We start from the raw sequence: 27579 nt of genomic DNA, 5'->3' as shown, positions 1-27579 counted from the left end.
ATTTCTTTGACTGGGACATTATGTAGAAAAGCAGTCAAGATAGAAATGGCTCTCGTTGAATGGGCTCTTTTATTGCCGATAACACAGGTAGATGCAATAATCAAAATGGATTTTGATAGTCTGTTTTGAAATGGCTATGCCTTTTGATCATCCAGTGGTGGTGGAGATGAAGAGTGTCTGTGACTTACGGAAATGTTTTGTTCTCTCTAGGTAGGATGCTAGTGCTCTTCTAACATCTAGTGTGGAGAACAGATTCCTGGGTAGACCCACATGACTTTAGGTAGAACGCAGGGAGGGAAATGTGTAAGTTGACTGACATGGAATGATAAGGGTACCTTTGGTACGAATTAGGGTGTGGTCACATAGTTGGGCCATGAGGGCCCCGATCTCACCCACTCTACATGCTGAGGTGATCACAACTAGGAAATCTACCTTCATTGATAGGTGTAGTAGTGAACAGGTAGTAAGGGATTCGAAGGTAGCTCTGGTAAGTCCTCTGAGGACTAAGTTTAGATTCCATGTGGACTTCAGGATATATGTGCTGAATTCCTGCAAGAAAGCATTTTGTAATTGGATGCATGAAGGCTGTGAAGTGTGACCCAGACATTGAGTCCTGGTATTTCAGTGCCAAGAATGGGAGACCCTGGGGTTGAGGTTATCGGCATGTCTGGAGCCGAGGTCGTTGGTGCTAAGTAGATATGTTCAGGCACCTGCATTGGTGCCACCCTCTTGTGAGTGGCTTTGGTCGGTGCTGATGTTGGCAGTTTAGGTCTGGTGGGTGCTTGCTCCCTAGGGGTCTGTACCGAATTGGCATTGTTGTTTTCAGTGCTGTCAACACCGTGTCCTTCCTGGGAGTGGTCGGTGCCATGGAGGAGGAGGTGGCTGTCTTATGCCTGCCACTTGACCCCTTGCCTTTACTGTTCAGACTCCCCATGCAGGTGGTGCCGGAGGTGCCTAGAGCATCAAATGTGCTCACCCAGCTGGCCATCGGCACCGAGGGTAGTGATCTCACTGGAGACCGTTTTCTCTTTAACAGTTCTCCCTGCATCGGTGATGATTCCCTTTTCCTCGATTTTTTTTTTGGAGGAAAGGGTACTTGCTCTATCCAGGGAGGAAGTGCCTGGAGAGTCCCTTCCTGGGGTTTTCTACTGTCTGATGGAGTAAGGGGTTTTTCCGTTAGACTAAAAATTATCCAAAGATCCCTGTCTCTTCTTGCTCTGGCTTTGAGGTTGTTGTGGTGGGCACATTTCTGGGGAATGTGCACCTCCTCTAATCAATGGATGCACTGTGAGTGGCCGTCAGACAGGCATTGTGTCCTTGCAAAAAGTGCATCTTTTGAATACAGGCAAGACTGGCATTGTCTATCTAATTTTCTAATTAAGCAGAAGTAAAGAAGGAGAGGGATCTCTCCAAGATTTTCTTTTTTTGGAAGTCTAAATAGTTTTAAACTGAAGTTTAAGACTATTTCTACACTACTGAGTAACTAAACTCTAATTGCTATCTAAATTGTTCTATTTCTCTATTTTAGGTCATTTTAAGAGATTGCTATTGGAACTCCATCTGCAGCCCTAGACAGCTGAGAAAGAACTGAGAAGGTCAGGACGCGCAAGCACCAACGGTACCACAAGGCAGCTACTGCACATGCGTGTCCCAACCAGGCACTGCTACCAAAAGTCTCCAATCAGCGGCGCCGGGATGCACCAACACCTAAAGCGGAGCACCCACAAGGACAGCATTCGAAGAAGAATTACTACTTTCCAGATCACAGCATTTGAGCCAACAAAAAGGAACTGGTATTAAAATTGGTAAAGTCTACCACAAAAATGCTTCATAAAAAAATCAAGCAACTTAAGATTTTGTAACTACTCTGTGAATCTCAAAGTTAATACTCACAACTGAGAGGCAGCTTCCAACTATGCAGGAATACAGGATGGAAGAGAGAAGACTAGAGGAACAGAGCAAGTGTGGGAAGTAAGCGGATAGGAAGTCAAAGAGGTAAACTGGAACTAGTTCAAATAATTTAAAACAAAAGGTCAATCTGAATTGGCACAAGATGGGTAGGAAAACAGTTACTTAATATTCCCATATGGCACTCGGATGCTTATGGAATTTCACAAGTCAGTACTGTATACCATCTGCAGAACAGTTTTGAATATTGTAATGTGATCTTTTTCAATAGCTAACCAAAAGCATGAGTTTGATTAAAAATCTGAAATAAAAAATGAAAGTGTTAAGATTAAGGACTTCGGCCTGTTCCCACTGAAACTAATCAAGATACTAGGGGTCAAAAACAAGTTAATGGAAACCAAATCACAATTATACCAACTCTTAAGACATGTATTTTGTCTTATTTTATACGTAGTAAATGTGTACAATAAACTAATATTAAACATCAGACCATCACCAACTTAGGTTTTTGAATCTTTAAAAGCAGCACACCTTAACAGCATTGCATCCAAAAAAAATATTCTAGGATCAGTGGATAGCTTTTATTATCCAGGCTCAATGATATATTAGAACATAAATACAAGAGGCAGAATCAATGGAAGGGTTCAGAAGAGTAGAGCATTAGAAATGCTATGAAGTTTAAGTTTCTCTGAGATTTGAGAGGCTGAAAAGAGACAAATGATCAGTGTACTGGGATAAATTTAACATATGCATTGTTTGCATCTGCTTCATCTTATAAACTTAAGACCTATGAGTAGATAATGCTGGTACAAGAGACATTATTTCTAAACCTAGAGATTAAAAAAAGATGTACTCTGTTACTACTATATTTTAAAATTTGTAATCAGTTTGTGGCCAGGTGGCTCCTTTTAAAAATTATATCGAACAACTGAAACAGAGATCATTAAAATATATGCAAAATGCAAACGTGCACTTTTATTCAGAAGTTATGCAAGTGTCTAATTTAAAACTGTATATGCTTTCAATATTTAATTTATCATACCTAAGGTAGGCCCTTCCACAGATTAATTTCAACACATGTAGCCCACGGGGCTGTCTTGCCTTTATTATATTCAGCTGCAAGGAATCTACAGGCCTGTATCTTGTAAGACATTAGCTTACAAACAAGTTAGCATAAGCATGGTTAAATAGGCCTGTAACCTTTAGCATAGACAAATGGCCTAATTACTTTTAGATTTTGAGAAATAAGGAGAGCTTGCTCAATGGTAGAAGTTGGAACTTAACAGTAAATGGCAACTGCAAGGAACTTGGAAGTAATAGCTGCAATTCTGCTTAAGCAAGAAGTGATGGGTATGATAATGAGCTAAAATGGTATTAACATGTATCAATATATGTGTTCTTATTCTATAGGTTAACTTTAGCACTATGTGGGTAAGGAAGTTAGATTTGGCCAAAGTGGGTTGGATATTAGCTTAGGGCCTATAATAGGGCAACCCACCATGTGGCGTTAGTTCTTTCTTCTAGGCTTTTCTGCTTTTCTCCATTTGACCCTTCAACTCATTCAGGAACCTGGACAATTGGATTCACTGCCATGCCAGAGACAGGGCTGGTCCTTTGTCTCTTATCACCAGATCCTCAAAGAGGGGTACGAGTATGCAAATCTAAGAGCTTATGCAAAGAATGATACCATAGATATCCTCAATACTGTATTATCTCTATCTTTTTATGTGGCTTGGATCCTTTCTGGCTTTATTCATTATTTTAATAAAGGTCTCTAAGGTTTTAATTTGCCCTGAGCGTGGGTGTCCTTGTCATCCACCCTGAGGCTTCCGACAAGATATTGGAATCATTGGTTTTAGTTCTGTGTAGCCTGATTTTGGGACAAGAACTTATCACAGTCATATCAATTGTCAATCATTACAATGATTATTAACCTATTAAAAGTGTCAAGCAATACATGCAACTGGTAAATAGAACTGTTGTGCAAATGCATAGGATGTCCAAAAGGCATTGGATATCAGCTACACATGGAGTGCCCTGTCCAGCTCCCTGACTGGTAGTTACTGCCTAGAAGCAGCTTAGGAAACTGGCTAGTAATCATAGTAGGAAAATACCTATGGAGTCAACTTCAAAGAGTCATGCAGGACCATACAAAGTCCTTGTATTTTAGTTGTGCAGGCCTTTTACGTGAGGAAGCTACAGACTGACTACTGCCAACCCTGAAGAGACTGACTAAAGAAGAAAAGTGACAAGATAGCAAGGAAGACAGTGAACAGACCAAAGGAGGAAAAAAAAGGTGTAGTGCAAGAAGGAGAGAGGACAAAGATAGCGAGGGAGAAGGGAATAGCATACTTGTGTTCCCAATGCTGTAACTCAGCTTTTCTTACTAAGACTGTGGAATGTAACCAATCAAAATATGTTTACTGCACAATTACAAGCAACTATCCACCCCACGTAATCTGAAGAGTTTTGGGATACATGCAAGCACTTCCTTTACTTCCCCCTATACAATTAGGAATTTAGATGATATTTTCTTCCCCAGGAATAGTTGGATACAGATATGTATCATAGAAAATATAATTGAAGAGTTAGACAAGTGATTTTTAAAAAATAATAAAGGTATAGCCTTATATCCCTGAGTGCTGTATAAATATTGGCTGATTAAACACTGACCTCACAAGGATTTTGAGGATTAATCAATACCAGCCTCAAAGATTTTGGGAGGATTAAATATTACTTTTACTTGATGTCTATTTCGAAGCTAAGGACAGCGAAATAGTACCTCACCTACTGAACAAGGAACACTGTTCAACTCAAGTTTCTAGCACCAAACAGTTATGCTGTGTAAAAACATAAAATTATAAACTGGAAGTAACTTACTCATTCCTGAACATTCTCTATCTCCGTCCCACACATTAGAAACTGCATGCCCCGTCAACAAGAGGTTAATTAAGCTTTGGCTATGTAATGGAAAGATATACATTATTAAAAAGTGACATGCAATTTATTTCTGCAAATCTAATTATTCCTGAACAAAGGAGAAAACTCATATCTTAGCAAGCATATGCTGTCTAAACACTTTGAATTCAGTTTAAATATATATCTCAATGACACCCAAAATAGTTTAAAACTAACATTTTTAAGATTGCCAATTTATCGCCATTTTAAGAGATTGAATAATTCCCCTGGAAATTCAGTATTAAAAGGGTTTGTTCCAAATCGCAGCAAACCGTGTGAACAAAGGGGTTTCAGGAATTCAAGTAGAAAGTTACTGCAATAGTTGTTGCTTTTATCTACTGTAGAATAGCAACTGAATTCTTTTCATACTAAGGATGCTCAACAATGATTTATAAAAGAATAATCGCTTGTAGAAACATGCGAAAGTGTGTTAGTCCACTCTATGGAGACCATTGAATAATCTGGCTATTCTAGAAAAAATATAAAAAAGTTGCAAACATCTCACAAAAATTACTATTTACATCTTACCTCCCATGGCCATAAACAGGATCTATCAATGGCTCTGTGGAATCTTCAATTTCATTTTTTATGTTTTCAATACCCTAGAGAAAAAGCAGAAGCACTCATTGGAGTATTTATAAAAAATTAATGCTGTTAAAGAATGAAGACAAGCTTAAAGCTAGCAGATACAAAATAAAACAGACAATAAAACATATTAAGGTTGGCTGCCTTGCTGCAGAATCGTATAACTGACAGAAGAGACACTAAGGGCAGTGTCACTTGAAAGTGAGAACAGGCAGTCTTATGGCACTGTTGTAGCCGGCGTCGCAAGTTATTTACGTTCCAGATGCGCTAGAGATTCATATGTCCTTTCATGCTTCAACCACTATTTCAGAGGACATGCGTCCATGCTGACGACGGGTTCTGCTTGATAACAATCCAAAATAGTGCAGACGAATGCACGTTCATTTTCATTCTCTGAGTCAGATGCCACCAGCAGAAGGCTGATTTTCTCTTTTGGTGGCTTGGGTTCTGTAGTTTCAGCATCTGAGTGTTGTTCTTTTAAGATGTCTGAAAGCATGCTCCACACCCCGTCCCTTTCAGATTTTGGAAAGCACTTCAGATTCTTAAACCTTGGGTCGAGTGCCGTAGCTATGTTTAGAAATCTCACATTGGTACCTTCTTTGCGTTTTGTCAAATCTGCAGGGAAAGTGTTCTTAAAATGAGTCATCATCCGAGACTGCTGTAACATGAAATATATGGCAGAATGTAGGTAAAACAGCGCAGGGGACATATAATTCTCCCCCAAGAGTTCAAACACAAATGTAATTAACTGTTTTTTTTGTTTTTTGTTTTTTTTTAAAGGAGTGTCATCAGCATGGAAGCATGTCCTCTGGAATAGTGACTGAAGTATGAAGAGGTATACGAATGTTTACCATATCTGGTACATAAATACATTGCAATGCCGGTTACAAGAGTGCCTTATAAACAGGTGTTCTCACTTTCTGGTAACACTGTTAATAAGAAGAGGGCAGTATTACCTCCTATAAATGTAAACAAACTTGTTTGTCCTAGTGATTGGCTGAATAAGAAGGAGAACTAAGTGGATCTGTAGGCTCTAAAGTTTTACATTGTTTTGTTTTTGAGTGCAGATATGTAACCAAAAAAAAAAATAAATAAATCTACATTTGTAAGTTGCACTTCCACTACAAAGAAAGAGATTGCACTATAGTACTTGTATGAGGTGAATTGAAAACTACTATTTCTTTTATTATTTTTACAGTGAAAATATTTGTAATCAAAAATATACACTTTGATTTCAGTTACAACACAGAATACAATGTATATGAAAATATAGAAAAACATCCAAAATATTAAATAAATTTCAGTTGATATTCTACTGTTTAACAGTGCAATCAATACTGCAATTAATTGTGATTAATTTTTTTGAGTTAATCACGTGAGTTAACTTCAATTAATCGACAGCCCTAATACTGATACATAGTGAGGACGTAATACAAGAGCTGGTTGTAGAGGACAACCTTAGTTCAAGCGACTATGAGGTAATTCAGTTTAACTAAATGGAAGGATATACAAAAACAGATCTGCAACTAGAGTCCTGGATTTCAAAACGGTTAACTTTAAAAAAAATTAAAAAGCATTAGTCAGGGAAGTGAACTAGACTGAAGAACTCAAAAATCTGAATGTAGAGAGGCTTGGAATTACTTTAAGTCAAAGTTGTAGAAACTATTTGAAGCCTGCGTCCCAAGCAAGGGGAAAAAAAATCATAAGGAAGAGCTGCAGACTAAGCTGGATGAGAAAGCATCTTAAGCAGATGACTAAGAGTAAGCAGACAGCCTACAAGGAATGCTACCTCTTGGAGGTCAGAAAGTGTAGGAACAAAATGAGAACTACCAAAAGGGAAGCAGAGTTGGATTTTGCAACGGGAATTAGAACCAACAGTAAAAGGTTCTATAGCCATATGTATAAGAAAACAAAAAAAGAAGAAGTGAGACCGCTAAAAACTGAGGATGGGGTGGGGTGGAGGTTAAAGATTATCGAGGCATGGCCCAACACCTAAACAAATACTTTGCCTCAGTTTTTAATGAGGCTAACGAAGAGCCTGTGGTAATGACAGAGTGACTAATGGGAATGAGGATATGGAGGTAGAAATTACCATATCTAAGGTGAAGTCAAATACAAATAGCTTAATGGGACTAAAAGCAGCCCAGGTAATCTCCATTCAGGAATATTAAAGGAACTGGCACATGAAATTGTAAGCCCACTAGCAAGGCTTTTTAATGAATATGTAAACTTGGGGGTCGCACCCGCTGACTAGAGAATTGCTAATACAGTTCCTATTTTTAACAAAGGGGGAAAAAAGTGATCCAGAAAACTAAAGGCCTGTTAGTTTGACCTCAGTTGCATGCAAGGTCTTGGAACAAATTTTGAAAGAGAGAGTAGTTAAGGACATAGATGTTAACAACTGGAATAAAATATAATATGGTTTTACAAAAGATATATTGTGCCAGGGCAACTTAATCTCCTTTGAGAAGACAACATATTTTTTTAGTCAAGGATATGTAGTAGAGATCTAATCTACTTGGATTTCAGTAAAGCATTTCATACAGTTCCACATGGGAAATTAATTAAATTAGCGAAGATGGGGATTAATATGAGAATTGCAAGATGGATAAAGAACTGATTAAAGGGGAGACTACACCAGTCCATACTAAAAAGGTGAAATCTAAGACTGAAGGGAGGTTACTAGTGGAGTTCCTCAGGGACCAGTCTCAGGACCAATATTATTTAACATTTTTATTACTGACATTGGCAAAAAAAGGGAGAGTGTGCTAATAAAATTAGCAGGTGACATAATGTTGGGAGGTATTGCCAATATGGAGGAGGATCAGACAAGAAGATCTGGACGACCATGTAAACTGGAATAGAAGAAATGGAGTGAAATTTAATAGTGCACAGTGTAAGGGCATGCATTTAGAGACTAACAAGAATTTTTGATATAAGCTGGGGACATGTCAGCAGGAAGCGACAGAAGAGGAGAAAGACTGGGGTGTATTGGTTGATCACGGGATGACTATGAGCTGCCAATGTGATACAGATGTGAAAAAGGTTAATGCAGCCCTAGCATTCATAAGGCACAGTAAATCCAGCAGAGAGAGGGAAGCGTTAGTACTGTTATACAAGGTACTGGTGAGACCTCAACTGGAATACTGTGCACAATTCTGGTTTCCATGTTTAAGGAAGATTAATTGAAACTGGAACACGTGCAGAGAAGAGTTCCTAGGATGATTTGAGGACTGGAAAAGTTACCTTATGAGAGGAGACTCAAAGAGCTTGGCTTGTTTAGCCTAACCAAAATAAGGCTGAGGGGAGATATGATTGCTCTCTATATATAATCAGGGGATAACTTAAATAACTTCACTCCCTCTCTGGTATTTAAGTGCCTATGTGGACAGAAGAACAAATGGACATACACCAGCCATTAACAAGTCTAGGCTTGAAATTAGGCAAAGGTTTCTAACCATCAAAGGAGTGAAGTTCTGAAACAGTCTGCCAAGTGCTGGAGTGGGGAACGGATGGACGGACAAAAAAACGTAACTGGCTTGGTAAGTTTATGGAAGGGGTCGTATGATGAGACTGGCTACAATGGCATGTAGTTGATCTGCGACTGCTAGCAGTAAATATCACCAACAGCTGGTGATGAAACACTAGATGGGGAAGGCTCTGAGTTACTACAGAGAATTCCTTCCCAGGTATCTGGCTGGTAGGTCTTGCCCACATGCTCTCCTCAGGGTCTAACTGATTGTCATTCTGACCCTAAATATAGCAGAGACCCTGAGGTTTTCTCACCTTCCTCAGCAGCATGGGGCATGGGTCACTTGCAGGTTTAAACTAGTGTAAATGGTGAATTCTCTGTAACTTGACATCTTTAAACCATGATTTGAGGACTTCAGTAACTCAGCCAGATATTAGGGGTCTGTTACAGGAGTGGGTGGGCGAGGTTCTGTGGCCTGCAATGTACAGGAGGTCAGACTAGATGATCATGATGGTCCCTTCTGACCTTAAAGTCTATGGGATAAGGAACAATCACTCTACTCACAGTTAATCAGTGGGGGAACATTGCCAGGAGATCTTCTGACTTTCCCCCTTCCTCAGGATTTCACTGCTATCAGCTGAACTAAAGACTAAAATGAAAACAGAGCTACAGATTTATGGACCTAATGTCCCTACTTAATAGGCAGGAAGGGGATGGCAGTCAATACAGAAATACATTTTAACTCTGTAATAAGATTCTTTTCCACCTACTCCCCTGTAAACTACCACGTGAAGTTCAGAAAGGAATTTTCTTAAAAATAAACTATTTACAAATTTATTTCTGTGCTGAATGCCCCACTGCAACATGAATAAGGAGCCCATCCTACCCATAATTCTGGAATTAACTCGATTTCAATTTCTGAGCTTGCTGCTCACCTTTAAGTAAAGGGATAATGATCAAATCTTTTCTTTTATAAACAAACCTTTGTCAATATCACAGAATACAGAAAGAGCAATACTCCAAATTTATTTGTCCACACTGAATACTGATCCCACATGGCATCCTTTAGTTCTGGAAAACTTTGGAATGATTGCTTGCTGAAGACAGAAAAAAGGAGAAATAATTTAGATGGAGCATTAGAATAGTGTAAAAAGTAAAGAGGATATTAGGTTCTAACATTAAGCTGTTACTCTGTTTTTACTTGGACATCAGTGTTACTGCATGCTGAGACAGTTAAACGGTAATCTCTGCAGTTAATATACCTGCCACATAACTATTAGCGTTTATTTATCAGAAGAGCAAATAAATGGTTTCTATAGAGAAGCAGGTTACAGTATTATATTTTTACTGATATGCAAATATTTTTATGCATTTTATGTAAATTAGGTACATTTCAAATAGCGCAAAGTGGCTAGAATAAATAATTAACAAGTTTTTCAAATCTGAAGTTGCAGTAGCCTGAATAGGTCTGTCAGTACAGTAATTAATAATGAAAGGAAAGGAGAAGGGAGAGTTGTATCTTAAGAAAAACACTACCTAACCAGGTGAAAATATTTTCCTTCAATGAACAATGTGTAGGACCTATTATAAACCACTTTCCTCTCTGAAGCTTCATTTTAAAGACCAGCTTGCCCCTCAAAGAATCATTAAGCCTTTGAAAGGCTGCTGTTAAAAGGACATATCCTCAATGGGCCACCTCTTAGACAAAGCCTTAGTGAAAGCAAAAAGTCCTCAACTCATATGTGGGTGGATATAATGGGAAAAACTGGTATGGAAAATAAGGTGGCATATCTGGACAAGCAGACAGATTGTAAATGAAAGTCAGAGATAGAAGAAATCTCTGAATGCAGGTAAGTGAGGTGATTGCTTTCTTTTGGGACAGCATGGGATCGCAACCAGAGATTTCTTTTAAGAACACGTACTCATTGTTTCTTTTCTGTCACTTAAGCTGAGAAAGCTTTACCTAATGTATGTTATGCTAAGTGTAAATCTAAATATACTAAACAAGCTATTGTTTTTACTCCACTTTCTGTTTTTAATAAATCTTATTTAATATTAAATTTATATTGCAATGGTGCAAATTTGCTTGTGAGGGGGAAGGTTCACCCAAGCCTTTATTGGTAACAAAAGGCATCCTGCAACCTTGAAACAGGTACAGGAGGCACGGAAAGTTCAGAAACCTAACCGGCCAAATGAATTTGGTCAACAGGGCATGGGAAAGGATGTCCACTCCCAGTGGGCTGTTTTGTGAGAAGCTGTGATGAGGAAACATCTGGGGACCTAAGACAGGACCAAGGAACAGACAAGCGTTGATTATAAGGTCAGGCAACATGTTATATTTTTTTCCTCCTCTCTCCTCCGTCACACAAAAGGATGTTTTGAAAACTGATTGGTAGAGACTATTGTAAGTACTGTTGAGGTGATAAAAACTTGTAGTGACCTTTAAATTGGTAACTTATTTTATCCAAGATATTCTTAAACTTTTTTTTACTATTCTCGTTTTGTTCCTTACATTTTATTCCTGTAAAAGGTATAACTTTTTTTTAAAATTTATTAGCTTCAGAGACAAATTCAACAGCATTTCATCCTTCAAATGCTGTTGAATTTGTCTCTGAAGCTAATAAATTTAAAAAAAAAAAGTTATACCTTCTACAGGAATAAAATGTAAGGAACAAAACGAGAATAGTAAAAAAAGTTTAAGAATATTTTGGATAAAATAAAAGTTACCAATATAATAATCTAAAGGTCACTACAAGGTTTATTTTATAACATATACACACACACACACACACACACACACACAAACCTTGCAGTGACCTTTAGATTTATATATATATAAAAACACATTTATTTAAAAAGTTTCCTGGCCTGTCTAAGTTATGGTAAGATACCAAGTGAGGCAAGCTGTTTCTTGTAATACAGGTCAAACAAGCATTTTTTTTAAAAAAAAAATCAGCATAAGTCTGTGAAGACTATATCACAACAAATTTAATTATTCATATCCTTTTTACTCAAATTTATTAAATATGCCTTTCAATTAACTGCAAAGAGATGCACATAATTATGTGCAGTGTGCTAATCTGATATTTTAGATAATTTTAAAAAATCTGGAACCAATTATTGCTTTCTTTTTGAATTATAAATACACAGCGTAAAAACTAAATTTTAAACTCCAAGTTTGACCAACCCCTACAACACTTTGTCATATATCTGATTTTGAATATTAGTGAGATTGTAAAATAATGTATTTTAAATGTTCCAACATGTTACTTACTGAATTAATGCATGAAATCGCTCAAAGCCAAGCTCTTCGGCAGCCAAGGCAGCTATACACAAGAGACACTTTTCAGCACTACACATGGCAAAAAATGACACAAGATGCACACAGCAAGCTAGTATACTTTCAAGCATCAATTATATTTTTAATTTCCCCTCCTTTTGAAAGTTTCAATTTTATTTTCAATTTTTGTATCTAACTGATGTAATCATCTTCACTGTAACAATATGGGTCCTTCAGCATACAAATCAGTGAATGCACCACTATTTAGATTACAGAAAAGTATCTTAAAATTTAAAAAAACAAAACCAAAAAAAAAATCAAGATTACACAGCCTCTAGTTTGTAAAAATATAAACTGTTGATTTTGCAAGTGATGATGATTGTTAATCACCAAGCAGAAGCATGCTACAAATAATTTTGCAAGTCAACTGCAAGTATTATTTTCTAGAGGAAAGCAAGCATGATTATTTGAATAGTTTTACAGCAGTGTCAATGTAAGAAAGCTGTACTTTTTTTCAAATGTTTAAGTAACATTTGTTTTTGTAAACAAATTAGAATAGTTCCAGATAGTTTTAAGCACACTGTTCCTGCAACAAGTTTTCATAACTCTAAACTAACTCTCTCCTCAGACAGTCCTCAAATATATGTACAGCTAGAGGGAAAAAAAAAAAGCATGTAGTGTCGTCCCAGGTTTAGCATAGACCTTTGGTCCCTCATAAAAGCTTTTGAAACAGAGAGAAAATGAGCTTTTCTTGACTTTCACTTGCTTTTAAACAAGTAGACTCTAAAATCTGTTTTGATACTTGTAAAATGTATAAAACAAGTATCTAAGATTACAAGAGACACTCAAAAAGCAGCATCATTAACAGGCTTTGACTCCACCAATTCCTAAATGTTTTATCTTATTCCTTGTGTATAATAGCTACAACAGATGCTTCCACTTTCAATTAAAACTGAACAATGAATTTCTGAATATCTATTTGATCCTATCAATGCTTCCATTTGCTTCAATGAATGCATGATTGTGCCCTGTATCAATTACATGTGTACCTGTCATAAGCAACACTACTGAGCCAGTATGAAGGTTCACAAAGCATTAAACATTCCTCAAAGTATCTAATTTATCTGTAGAGGAATGCCTTAATTGAATATCAAAGCTGTAATTTTCAAGAGTCTTTTTAGTTTGCCTGCAATACACAATATGTTTCTCTCTTCAGTAAAGATGTGACTTCTGCAATGACTAATGCCAGATTTATGAATTACAGGTGGTTTTGGACCATGATTTCAGTATCCTTAGTGCTGTTACCTACATATCAATGGTTTTAAAAATCACAAGCAGTCAGGAATTGCAAAATTTATATTTATAAGAAGAATGATCTTTTTGTAAGTCTCATGTCCTACCAGATGCATTTTGGAGAAATATGAAGACAAATACTTGAACTAGAACAGAAGACAAGACAAATGTGCAATGTGGCCAGATAATAATAGTTGGAACCTTAAAATCAGTTCTGAAATGGCTAAGTTACCTGTGGATCCTTGTCTTTATTAAAAGATTTCCTTCTTAAAATAAGTTAAAAAAAATTCAGAGTTATTTGTTTTAAGCTTGTTTCTCTAGTCAATGGACCACTCACATATCAAGATACAAATCGCCAAGTTAACCCCATAAAAAGTGAGTGGACCAGAATATTTTTTGAAAAAGGGGAATGATTAAACCCTTCCAATTTAATGGCTAAAAAGCTTTACATAATCTTAAAAAAAAAATTGGGGGGCAGAAATCATGCATGTTACATTCCTGCACAAAAACAAATTTTAGAAAACACAAACAGTAGCTCATAATGAAAATTATTGTAACTTTAGCTATAATAGCAGCTATGACGACTTCTTTAAAGAGACTATAAGAGTTTTTTAAAACAAAAAAAAATGGAAAGGAAAAAAGTTAGAGAGAATATACATACAAATCAACATTTGAACCCGAGAGCTTGCATGATTATAATAAAGTGCATGGCCAACAAGTCATTAATGTACACCACAAAAGCAGATGAAACAAATGTGACCATTCTGTATGTGTGTTTGAATCCACTTTGTTGGAAATTCTAAGAACAGTATTTTAGATCATTTCACTCTGATACTACTTGGAATGGAACAGCAGAAACTTAACATTTGGAACAGAAGCAGGAAACAGACAGACAACAGATGAGGGGCCTGGAAGAGAAGGGATAGCACTAAAAAAATAGTGGAGACAGGCATAATTCAGATGAGATCACACAAACAACATTTAGTTGGGATAAAAAGAGGAGACGAAAGAACAGACGAAATAAAAAAAATCAGTACAAGAAAAAAGATGATTAGAGAAAAGCTGAGTTTAAAAAAATACTACATTTAGAATATTTGGAATTATTTTATAGTGTTAAAGTATTAAGCCAGAATTAGAAATGTTTACAACATTATAAATATACTTCAGCTTTTATTCCATTGGAATAATGTAATTAGACTCCTGAAAGCAGCAGCCTGACTGCTAAGCTGACTGCCATCTGTGAAACCATCCTGTCCTCCGCAACATTAAAAGTCTTGAAAAGGCAAAGTTTGAATGTTCATTTGGTCACAGCAGCAAAGGCAGGAAATTTCAATCTATGTCTTAACCCTGCCAGTGCTGAAACTTTGCACTACCATCAGTTCCTTGATACCCATCTCTTTGTCCACAGCCTGGCCAGATAAGGACTTGGAAGCCCCCCAGAGTTAAAACGGGAGAAAATGAGGACAAGCCAAAAAAAATCTTCAGACCAGGAAAGAAGTAAAAATCAAAATACTTCTTGAACACCAGAGTACAAGTAAGAGATGAGCTGTTCAATGCCCAAGAGCAGAGAAAGATAGACAAGGGAAGCTCACCATTAAAGTTCCCTGTTCTTCCTTTAAGTACAGGCTCTTCATAACAGAAGGAAAATTTCATCCCATTTATAAAGGGCAAAGTCAACCACAACTCCCAAACTGGTACAGCAACATCAAAAAATATATAGGAATACATTGGGACAGATTAGTTCACTACAACAGTTAGCTCATACATTCTAACTAGCCTAGCCGTAGTGATCACACTACTGAACACTTTGAACTAGAGTGACTGGATTATCAGCGGATTAGTTGAAAGTGGAGTTGCTGCATCACCTCTCCATTACTAGCTCCAGCTTTAGCAGCACTCCCCTCCAAACCACCCTCCTTTATGGGCTAGCTGGGTGGAGCTTAAAGTACCACTGAACCTGAGCTAGAGATTTGGCGGGGGGGGGGAGGGAGGGGGGAATAGGAGTCTGTTTGAGCCCAAGTCGACAATGCAGTGAAGAGAAGTCCTAAGTGGCTGGGCTGCCAGTATCAAGGTTGCTGCAGGGGAACAGGAGATGGTTTTTTGTGGCAAGCAAGCCCCCTTTCTGTGTTCACATAGTGCTCAGTTCAGGTCAGTATTTTAACAAGAAGAATCGGTTTGGAAAAGCCTTGTGGCAACCAGAATCTGCTCCAATCTCTTACAAGATAAATTTCGCAGCACAAAGATGATGTTCATGACAAACAGGAAACCATACAGATAATATTTTACTCAGATATTACTATTCCCTGGTTACAATAATCTTTCAAAGAAAGAATTTACCAAGCCCTAGAAATAAGTTGCCAATACAATACAACTCTATGCACATTATGTCTTAAGTGGAAAAACACGTTTTTTATACAAAAATGGGCAGAAATTCCATAAGTGATCCTCTCTGAGAGACTTCTTTCTAATAACCACTATATGGTGAGGTTGAACTTTGTTAATTAAGCAGCTTCTAGGAACAAGTCTGTTTAACTACTATTATCTGAGCATTCAAAAGCATCCCAGACACTTACCAGAGGCTAATAAAGACAACCCTTACCAAAAAGACCTTATGATCCAAACTCTATTCAGTACTGTCACCCAGTTTATCTATACTTAAAAGCTCTCTCTTGCAATATTGCCTACAGAAAGCAAGTACACGCATGTACAACAAAATTTGAAATAAATAATGTATGACTATCACCTTGATGGTGCACCCTTCTTCATACCATCTGTCGACACTAGCACTTACTGCAATATATCTTATGTCGCTCAGGGGAGTGAAAAAGCCACCCCCTTCGAGCGATGTAAGTTGCAGTGACCTAAGAGCCGGTGTAGATAGCGCTAGGTTGGCAGGAGAGCTTTTTCCACCAACATAGCTATTGAGGGTTCTCTAAAAGAATGAACTATTGCTCAGGAGACAACACAATTAATTTAGAGAGAAATACATCTTACAGGGTTGTTCCTCCTGATGACTTGACTCGACAGGACTCTCAGAAATACTAGCAGTCTCTTCAGTTGTTTTTCCTCTTATCCATGTTGCCAAAGAGTATGATTCAGAATTATCAGAGCAAGCCATCTCTAAAATGTCACATAACGTATGACACAGAAGGTTCTTCTGTTCTTCCTCTGAAAGATCAGAATCCTGAATGAGTTCAATTACTGTTTATCACTATTTTAAGTGTGCTAATAGCATTGAATGTATGCACCCACTTATTAACGTTAGCAGCTGTCACAGTACAGAAATTTAAAACCAGCCCTCCAAAGGTACATCTCAATAAGATTTCTGTTACTCACTTTCAGTTTAGTTTATAAGAATTTAAACTAATCAGTTTCAACCAGTGATGTCCACCAATGTGATCTAAAATATTGCAGACCGGCATTGAGGTATGAAAATTTACAAGTTAGTGCCATGTGAAGTATAAGTATAATTTTTCCCACTATGAAGATAGCATGGGAGCACAGTTAACAGGCAGACATACAAAACTTTAACCTCTTTGTAATGCAAATTACTAGAATAAAAAAAATATGAAAACAGGTCCTAATTACCTTGACACTCTCTCCAAGAAGACTTCTCACAGGTGAAGAGCTTCTTCAAAAGGAATGCCTTTATGTAATTAAAGCAAAAAGCATTAGACTACAAGATGAAGTACCATATATCGTATATACTCGATCATAAGCCAGTTCATTTATACACTGACCCCAACTCGTTCATAAGTAAAAGATGGATAAGTAAAAATGGATGGATAAGTAAAAGTGGAAAATTTTTATGACTCACTCATAAACGAACCCTATAATTCAGGGGTCAGCAAACTTTGGCTCCCAGGCCATCAGGATAAGCTGCTGGCGGGACGAGACGGTTTGTTTACCTCGAGCATCTGCAGGCACAGAGGTAAACCTAAGTACACAAAGTGTCCCAGCGCACCAGCAACTGGTGGGGAAATGTTTGGGGGGGGAGGAGGAGGGGAGAAGCTGGGGGTCAGGGCAGTAGCCCCTGTGACCACCCTCCAAATGACCCCACCCCTAGCCTGGAATCCCCACAATCTCCCCATCCCATGCCTTCCCACCTTATATGGGGAGGATGTCTCTGGCCTGGCTGGAGCTTCTCCGGCAGGCTGGGCAGTGCGGCCACAGCCTGCTCCAGTGGTCCAGACCAGGTGGCGTGGTTGCAGCATGTTTCAGCTGGCTGGGCTGCGAGGCGTGGTCACAGCAGCCATAGCCTGTTCTGGAGGGCGGGGTCGAGCGGCATGGCTGCAACCTGCCAGCCCCAGAGCTGCAGCTGCTTCGGAGGCTGGGGGGAGAGCAGGGTGGCCAGAAGCAGAAAGACTCTGGCCCCGTCTCTTTCCTTCTGCCTCTGCTGGCTATGCTGCCTCTCCTTGCTCCCTCTGTTGGGCGGAGGGGCTGTGTTCCATCTCTCCCTCTCTATACCCATTCATAAGCCGATCCCCTTCTCTGGTGCTTTCCTTTTTTACTAAAAAAATTTGGCTTATGAACGAGTATATACAGTAATCAAGTTTTACTTTACATCAATTCAATTCTACATTTCACATTATATTTATATCAAAAAGACAGCAACAATATACAGTTAAAATGTCAGCTATTTGAACTCAAACTATGAAAGCATGCCAGAGCTTCATTTGTTCTCTGTAAAAGCAGCAAAGAATCCTGTGGCATCTCTGATATTTGTTCTCTGGTTTCCCCTACTCAATCCTATTACATCAGTGGCTTCAGAATAAGTTTCTCTAGTTTTAAGTATAAACCTCAAGTGTGAAATATACCCACACTGCCCACCAGAGTTCATACCTGTATGCCAAACTGCATACCGAACTAAGGACTACTACCCAGTGGGACTCTTGCTTAAGTGAAGGTACACCACCACCTCATAATTCTACATACTAAGTTACATAGAAGACTACCCTAACCTCCTTCCATGCAGAGGCCAAACTAAACATTTTCCGCAATTAACAAGCTCAGTAGCTTGCAAGCTACATTTTTTTTTTAAAAAGGGTGCCTGGGTAACGTTTCCCCATATCAGTCTGAAAACGTATTGCAGTTCTAGAAATCTGCTAGGTTTTCTATAAATCCCTGTGATTAAAAAAAAAAAAAAAAAATCAGGTATCAAACTACAAGGCCGCCCACAGGATTCATGGGGCCCAGGGTCTTCAGCAGCAGGGGGCCCCCACTTCAGTGGTAATTTGGCGGTGGGGGGTCCTTCTGCTCCGGGACCCACCGCCAAAGTGCCCCAAAGACCCGCAGTGGGGCCCCCCAGCTGCCAAATTACCGCTGAAGACCCGGCACTTTGGTGGCGGTAATTCGGCGGCAGGGGGGGCCTTCCCCCCCCGGGGGGAAGGCCCCCCCCCCCCCCCCGCCAAAGACCTGGAGCGGATGAAACTCTGGGGGCCCGGGCCCCGCGAGAGTTTTCCGGGGCCCCCGGAGTGAGAGAAGGATCCCACTCCAGGGGCCCCGAAAAACTCTTGTGGGGGCCCCTGTAGTGCCTGGGGCAAATTGCCCCACCCCCTGGACGGCCCTGTCAAACTACCAACTTCAGAACCAAATATGCAAAATGTTCTTTTTGCCACTTACAATTCAAAAGTAAATACAGATTTATATGCTCCTGCTCTAATTAATACTCATACCACATAGTATTTCAGAGTGTTACAGCACTCCCACAGTCTGCCTTTCCTTGCACCAGGCTCACTTACCCAACAGATTCTCCTATCAGGGCTCTTTAGCCAGCTTTCTTCCTTTAGCTATCCAGTGCTAGCAGCAGCTACTCCAGGTTCTCTCCTTACTCCTCGTTTGAGCCCTTCCTTCCTGCTCCGCCAATCAAAACCCATTTAACTCACCCATACATTTTTAAAATAAATGTTTTAAAGACAAATTGAAGGACAAGGGGATTGAATCTATATACACTGAAATGAGAACAGTCTCATAGATTTAGAACCATTGGCATTTATTTAGATTTATAGGCAGATGACTGACCTGTGTTCTTTTCTCCCAGATTAGGACTTAATTGTATAATAATTCCTATGTCATGGAACAGTGGCTCCCAAACTATGGACCACAGATTGCAATGGAAGCTACATTAGAAAGAGCTAAAAAAACCCAAACGAAATACTTTCCTATTGTTACTTTGCCATTTAAGCAATTGCTTAAATTATCAAAGGTATGTTAATTCACATTGGGACTGGCTACAAGATATAACATAAACCACACTATGAAAGTTTGAAAATCATTATAACAGGCATTCAAGGGTACTCCAATTCATATAAAGTTCCCAGTATAAGAGTCCTAAGAATGGCAATGATCAATTTTAATGTCTTAATTATATTGACTTCACAGATTTCAGTCCCAATGATTTGGGACTATGAAAGTTTATTATTTCCACTTGTTTATTCAGTAAGCACTTGAAACTCAAATGCTCTAAATTTTTTGAGCAGAATTACCTATTGCACTGGTGCCCGTGACTGCTGTGGTGAAGGCAATACTTTTAAGAAAAGCATTGGTGAATCTGAGGTAAAAAGGATTATGAAATTTCAATTTCATATCAGTCTTGCTTACATCTCATCTGTGCTTTCTTTTCACTTGCTACATTTTTAATTGCTCTTTTATCCCACTCAGCCTCTGCTCTATACCTTCTTTTAAGCTACCTAGGCTTGAATTCATCTCTCTTACTTCCCAGAAGAAAAATACCACTTTCGCAAAGTCTCCATGTTGATAGACTATTTTTGTCCCTTCTTGTTCCTAGACTGTTGTCTCATGTGTTGTATTTATCAGATGTTGTAAATTAAGCTGGCTGGGGATTCCTCTCTATCTTTGGCTTGATTTTTTTATTCAGCTATGGTACCATATAAACTATGCAAGAGCTGGTGAAATTTTGTGCCTGTTAAGTTTAAACTATTTCTGTAACGAGCGCACTCTACCTGAACGGGTGCAATCACCGCACAAGGGCCACCTTCAAATTGTTCTAATGCAGTTGATTCAGATTCACTATATACAAACCCTGACAACGAAAAAGAGCATGGTTAATGATGTACTTAAGCATGCACACTTATTACATATATTCTCCTTGACAGGAATGCCACTCACCTTATTCACCAAGATCAAGTTAGTTTTGTAGACTAGAAAACACCATTTTTACAGAGCAAACAAGTTTAATTTATGAAACATGAAAATCAAAACTGTATGGAGTACAAGGGGGCTGATTACATTCCACAATATTACTTATATCAGCAATGACACATGGCCAAAAGGGGCTAGTCCCTAGAGTTTTGAATTAATAACATGTAAAGTAGTGAACAAACTTAAGATGTCCATAAGAATGTGACTTTCAACACTCCACTGTACTCATTCTGATTTAGTAACAATATAGCTCCATATAAATCCTGTTTAGAAACTTGAGACACCATATCTTAGTGTAAAAGCTGATTTTGGAGCTTTTTACTGAATATTTACCCTCTGTAAATAATCCATTTCTGCTTCCACAGTAAACCTCCCACTGACATCACAGGAGGCACTACTGGGCCACAATTAAGGATTTTAATTTTTTTTTTAAGGCATGCAATATCTTTTTGAGCAACTATCTGCTTTCGACTACAGAAAGCCCTTTTGGAATAGTATCCTCCACAGGGGCTGAAATGTTAATTGTCTATGAACTAGACATGTTCAAGATGATCCTGGACAGGACATCTGAAAGTTTTCTTCTTTCATATCCACAGTAAAATCTTAAGACTGAAACATCAAAGCCCAATTTCCCACACAAAAATTTAAGTTAGGGTGGACAAGCGTATTCCAAGCACCAAACTATATTCAGCTAATAGTCTTTTACACAATAGACTAAATTTACAGGCCAGTATAAAATTATGTAATTTGTGGCACCCTTCACTAATGTAAATTAGACCATTCCTTCACTAGAAATGAAAATTACATATTCCTTAGTCTGTCTGCCAAACCCAGAGGTGATGCATAATAGTGTGTAACTGACCTGTTACTAACTGGGTGTTAGTTCAAGATGATCTGAGTCTACATTGATATAATTTACATATCAAGCGCCAGTATACACAAGTAATACCTACTTAAGACTCCCTTAATTTGAACCAAAAATCTCTATTACTCCATAGTGCTTACAAATGTTTCATTGGTGTCATTTCATTCACCTGGTGTAAATTACCTAATGATATAGATTGCCACCAGTGCGATGAGCTAGGAACATTCCATGGCCTACTGGCATTCATATGTACAAACTGTGGCTAGGTCTACACGGTATATCTTAGTTCGATTTATCTGGCAGTGAGGATGGCAGCGAGTTGACCGCTGCCACTCCCCCGTCGACTCCTTTTCTGCCTCTCTCCGCGGTAGAGTTCTGGAGTCAACGGCAGAGCAATCGGGGATCGATTTTATCGCGTATACACTAGATGCGATAAAATCAATCCTCGATAGATTGAGCACTACCCACCAAACCATTCTATTGTCACAGCGCCCGCTGGTAGGCAAAAGGCAGAGCTGCAGCAACTTTCAAGCAGAAGCTGTTTTCTGCTCAAAAAATTAAAAATATGCACGGCACTTTATGACTGCATGCAGTGGTGCAGAAAAAAGTATTATTTGTACATCTGATATTCCTTAGTATGGATACTCTGAGTACTATAATTTTAGCCTTTACAAAAAGTACAAGTCTCTGGATTTTTTTTATTTTTACACCATGCCTATAGCAAATCTTCATTCTAACTTTGGCTAAGACCTGCTTATTGTATGATGCTCTTTAAGATTTCATCTACCTTTTGGCCCTTTTTTAAATTCCAGAAGGATAATTCAGTTAGGATTCTGAAACCAAACCAAGTCTTTAACGGTTTTTTGAAGTCTACTTCACCTACATTATCTACTGACCCCTTTGGCTTCCCTTCCTCCTTTCATTCCCCACAAGTAACCTCTTCTTAGGGAATTTCTATAATAATTTTAACAATACAGAAATCTAATGCACTACTTCTTTCTTAACAACTTGTTGAAACCCAGAAGTAGTCTTCCTCAGCCAACATAGTCTTTATGTACTGTCACTTTAAGAAGTCGTCAAAACCTAACAACCAGTTTCCTTCCATCTCCCTCTAAGATATAGCTATGCTCTTCAAAAGCAAGACTAATACTATCCCATGTGAGCTCATCTTTCTTCCGCTATATCAAAAACCATTCCTGACTTGCCTGTCTTCCTTTCATCCATGTACACGATGACTACTTACCTCTAAATAACACACACAATATATTTCATAATCACCAATACTCTCCCACCTTTCCTCACCTAGTTCTATGACCATCTTCCCAATCCAATCCCATTCCTCAATAATCATTTGCCTTCTGCATTCACCTTTGTTTCCAGTTATCTGAAAAAACACTCAGATCTATTTAACTATAATTCAATTCCTTTAAGGCAGCAAAATTCCATTCTTCCAAGTTCTCTCCTTTGAGTCTTTTATATCTGGATTCTGCTCACCTCAGTCTAATACCACCATCCTCACCAAAACCCCTCATTTTACTAGTGAAAACAAAGTATTCTATGCCCCTGCTGATTTATCTGTCTGACGCTTTTCAAAATTCAGTCCTACACATGCACCCCCCAATTTATGACCATGTTCCTTTTAAAATTGCCTAGTCAAGAGATTCATATTTCTCTTTGTCATATCAGTTATCAAGCCGGATGAAGCATTTCAACTTCTTCTCATTCCTTATCCGTTATTTTCACCAAATAAATATCTGGGTCCAACATTATAATTTCAGTTCCCAAATAAGATTCTCTATACAAAATTAACAAGAACTTGCACATAATCTGCATCTTATTTAATATAGTATAGATCTCAGATTCCATGGTTATCATTTCTTGGTTTCCTATGAAGAAGCACCAGTCCTGCACAGATGTTTGCACCTGATTAAGTCAACCTGATTAACGCAGGGACTTCAGAGGCTGCAGCCCAGGGCCCCGGGCTAAAGGGGGTCCCACAGGGTGCTGCAGGGCTCAGGCAGGCTCCTTGCATGACATGGCCCCACACCAGTCCCTGAAGCGGCTGGCTGCTGGCATGTCTCTGCAGCCCCTGGTAAGGATGGGGGAGGTGGCTCCGCACACTGCCCTTGCCCCCAGCACTGTCCCCGCAGCTCCCATTGGTCAGGAAATGGTCAATGTGAGCTGTGCGGGCGGTGTTTGCGCACACAGGCACCACACTGTCTCCCTCCCCCCAGGGGCACCCAGAGATGTGCCAGCAGCTGTCCACTTCCAGGAGCAGCATGGGGCTATAGCACACAGGCACCTGCCTCAGACCTGGTGCACTGCCGGCTGGAGCCTGCATCTCACACTCTCTGCCCTAAGTCAGAATCCCCTCCTGCACCCCAACACTCTGCCCCAGCTTGGAGCCCCCTCCTGCACCCAAAGATCTCCCAGAGAGAAACTAATATAATAGCTGTTCTAAGGTAAGAAGTAGGCTATTCTGAATTACCTTAACTATATTCTACATGTTTTAAGACTGTGGGTACGTCTACACTGCACGATTATTTCGAATTAGCTTAAACCGATATTACAAAACAGATCTAATAAAATCGGTTTAGCGCGTCCACAGTGGGATCACGAAATCGATTGTTTGCGTCCATGGTCCAAAGCTACCATCGATTTCAGAGCGGTGCACTGTGGTAGCTGTTCCTCAGCTATCCCATAGTTCCCACTTCGGTTGAGAGCACAGTGCCTAATGGGCAGAAAACATTGCCCCGGGGGTGCTGGGTACAGCCTCACCCCTCCCTTTGTGAAGGCAGCAGACAACCCTTTGGCGCCTTTTTCCCCGGAGTGCATGAGCAAACGCCCTAAGCACAGCAATCATGGACCCTGAGATCACAAACGTGATCCTGACCGTTGTCAACATCCTCGCGTACTCTCTGCCAGCAGCATTCAGTACACAGAAGGTACATTTACAGTACCAAGGAATTATTTTTTCTTCTCTTCACGTGCTGGGGGGGGAGAGACTGAGAGCGTCCGTGAACCACCAAGACACCATGGATTAGCTACAGACATTGGGTGCTCACCAAGAGCAAATAGTTTTTCAGAGACTGCTGTGAGACTGGTAGCTGTAGTCCTCATTACCCCCTCCCCTCCATGAGCATCCGTTTGAGTCCTGGCTTCCCGTTACGGTTGTCACGCACCGCTGTGTATCCTGGAGTTTATTTTTCAAACGCTTTGGCATTTCCGTTCTTTAACGGAGCTCTGATAAAAACAGATTTGACTTCACCATACAGCAATCAGATCTAGTATCTCCGTAAGGTTCAATGCAGGAGCTAACTTTTGCATTTGAACTGCATCGCCACCAGTGCTGAATCAGAGCTGGACACGTGAAAGCAGAAATGTCATTCTAAAGATCTCGGGCTTTCCTGTTTACCGGCACTCCGCATCCGAGTTCGGATTGCGGACCAGAGCGGTCAGTGGTGCACTGTGGGATATCTCTAGGAGGCCAATAATGTCGATTTCCGTCCACACGAACCCTAATCCGAGTTACACTTTCGCAATTTAGCGCTACCTCCTCCGTCTGAGGAGTCTCGAAATCGATTTTAAGAGCCGTTTAACTCGATATTATGACGACGTCATGTGAACGGGTACAGTGTTAAATCAGTATATCGGCCCATTAAACTGTTAAAGTCGCAGTGTAGACCCTGGCCTGAGATGTAACCACAGAACGGCTTATGTTAATTAAAAGGCAGGTTTAGTGGTGGTAATAGCCCTGATGCCGTAATTGTGATCATTTGTTATAAGTTAGGAAAGAGACTCATATACAGGCCTCACAAAGCAATACCCAGGTCCACAGAGAGTTAATCCAGCCCTGTATGATGAAGTTTGAAATTGAGTGAGTGCCAAAATCTATGCAAGATGGACCCAAGTCTGTACCCAGTTTTTGGCAGACTACTTATGATCCCAGTGCTTCTCTGTATCATATAAGAATAAGCAGCAAACACTGGAAAACTGATGTGGAAACAAAGGCCTAACCAGGTCAGCAACCTTTCAGAAGAGATGTGCCGAGTTTTATTTATTCACTCTAATTAAAGGTTTTGTTGGCCAAGAAATACATTTAACATTTTAGGTCTCTTTCTATAAGTCTAATAATATAAATATATATTAAACTATCGTTGTATGAAACTGAAATAAGGTATTTGAAAATGTTTAAGAAGCTTCATTTAAAATTAAATTAAAACGCCGAGCCCCTGGACCAGAATGCAGAACTGGCAGTGAGAGTGCCACTGAAAACAGTCAGCTCGCGTACCACGTCTATGCACGGACATCCATAGGCTGCATACCCCTGCCTAGACGCACACGTAAAATGTGATATATACTCTGCTGTGTATGGATCATTGAGTAGTTTAAATGTCCTCCATTCCTCTTGTAATTCCATTTCAGTATCTAAAAAAGAGATGCAGATGAACCGCAAAAATATTTAAGCTATGAAATTGCTTCAGATCATGTATTCATAGAACCACAGATGATCTATAGCAAAATAAACCAAGTTTCGCATGTTCAACACATTACTGTAATAGTGGTTTCATCTGCACCACCCAAAGCATGCTGTTTCCCAGTTGATCCCCCTCCATTTTTTTTTTTTTTTTTTTTTTTTTTTAGGAGCAACAAAACCCCATGGACTGATATTGACAAGACAATAACAGACAAAGTAGAGGGTTGATAAAGGGAAGATTTCGCTTTCAGTAAAACTAACCAGGAGGCTGAATTGGGAAGAATTAAATCGGAGACAGAAGACTAAAGGGAAAAGAATTCATTCAGAAGGAGACAAGTCTGAGTTCCTGATAGGAGGAGAAGGTAAGTGAGGGGGTGGACTTGACAGAAGGTGGACAGAGCAGGGAGGTAAGTGAGGCACAGGAAATGAGAGCAAGGAGGAGTAAAGGGCAGGAGGTGGGGAGGAGGGCAGAGAGGAGCAAAGCAAGAAGGAGAATGTGGGACATGAGTGAGAAGGTGGGGAAGAAGAGGGGGGCACAGAGGAATAAGGGGCAACTGAGAGAGGCAAGGAGTGAGGAGGGGCAAAGTGTAGGGTACGGAGGGTGGCGAGGAGAAAGCGGGGGAGAGAAAAGTATGGGGCAGAGAGATAGGGAGGAGCGAGGGAAGAGGAAGGGGGAGGTGGAGGGAGGAATCAGGGCAAAGCATGGGGAGAGGGACACCTACCTTGCGCCCAGCGGCAGAAGATGGTGTCAGCTAGCCCGCCGGGCCCGGCTTTCTTGCCCCACACCAGGTGGACCAGCTCCTGGCTCAGCTCAGACATGACGGGGCGGTGGTGGCTCTCGGGCCGGGCGAAGACGGCGGCTCCTGGCGCTGGAACGAGACTGGGCTGCTACCAACCCGCTTTCCCTGAACATGGGAAGGGGCTGGAGCAGAAGCGGCTGGCGGGACCGGGGGGAGGGTCCAGCAAACGGCCGCTCACAGAGAACGGAGGAGGAGGAACCGCCTCTGTTAGGTTTCACTCAGCAGAGCCGCCTCCAGAAGAAGCTTCCGGTTTGCTCTCCTAGGTGAACCGGAAGGGGAAGCGCAGCTCAGCACCAATCCCACTGCCTTCCTCTCAGCCCGTGACGCGCACCTGTTGCCGTCCTTCGGCGGGTCCTGTGTCGCGCTGGGTGGTGGATCCAGCTCGCGCTCTGGATGCAACGCGGCTCGAGAGCGTGAGGCTGGGAGCAGCCGTTGGAAGCGTTGTGTTCTCCCGCGCGGCGCCTCGTTCCCCGCAGGCTGGGCTGCTGGTGCGGAGCCTAGTCAGAGGCGGTGGCGAAGCCGAAGATGCATCTAAAAGACCCCGCCCGTGGGCCTTGGCGGCTCGGTCTGTGTGGGCCGAGGAAGGGGTTGTGATACAGCGGATCTAGGTCCCAGACACAGCCCCCCTGGGGCCCGAGTCCCTCCCCTGGCCAGGCTGAGGCAGCCCAGGCATAACCCCTTGTGAGGCCACTTGCACAATGGGGCATCACCTTGCCTCTACCCCTTCTTTGGATAATCATCACCACAGATTCCACTGTCATGCCTGTGCAGATGCTTCAC

General features: G+C 40.3%; 1 protein-coding gene across 2 annotated transcripts in view; it reads right to left on the bottom strand.

The window, feature by feature from the left end:
- Positions 1-27059, bottom strand: part of MINDY3 (MINDY lysine 48 deubiquitinase 3) — a 78495-nt gene extending 51436 nt beyond the window's left edge. The window contains exons 1-8 of one of the 2 annotated variants that reach the window (XM_032802197.2): positions 26722-27059; positions 20459-20538; positions 17085-17142; positions 16491-16664; positions 12198-12249; positions 9906-10020; positions 5395-5468; positions 4789-4868 (exon numbers count right to left, since the gene is read on the bottom strand). In XM_032802197.2, the coding sequence (XP_032658088.1) occupies positions 4789-4868; positions 5395-5468; positions 9906-10020; positions 12198-12249; positions 16491-16664; positions 17085-17142; positions 20459-20538; positions 26722-26818 (730 nt within the window). In that variant the 5' untranslated portion in view covers positions 26819-27059. The remainder of the gene's footprint in view (positions 1-4788; positions 4869-5394; positions 5469-9905; positions 10021-12197; positions 12250-16490; positions 16665-17084; positions 17143-20458; positions 20539-26721) is intronic. The other variant, XM_075062318.1, reaches the window with a different exon arrangement.
- Positions 27060-27579: the final 520 nt, after the last annotated feature.

This window comes from Chelonoidis abingdonii, chromosome 2, assembly GCF_003597395.2.
Source record: "Chelonoidis abingdonii isolate Lonesome George chromosome 2, CheloAbing_2.0, whole genome shotgun sequence".
Lineage (NCBI taxonomy): Eukaryota > Metazoa > Chordata > Testudines > Testudinidae > Chelonoidis > Chelonoidis abingdonii.
Note: the sequence above shows the minus strand (reverse complement) of the source record. Positions and strands in the feature narration are given on the sequence as shown.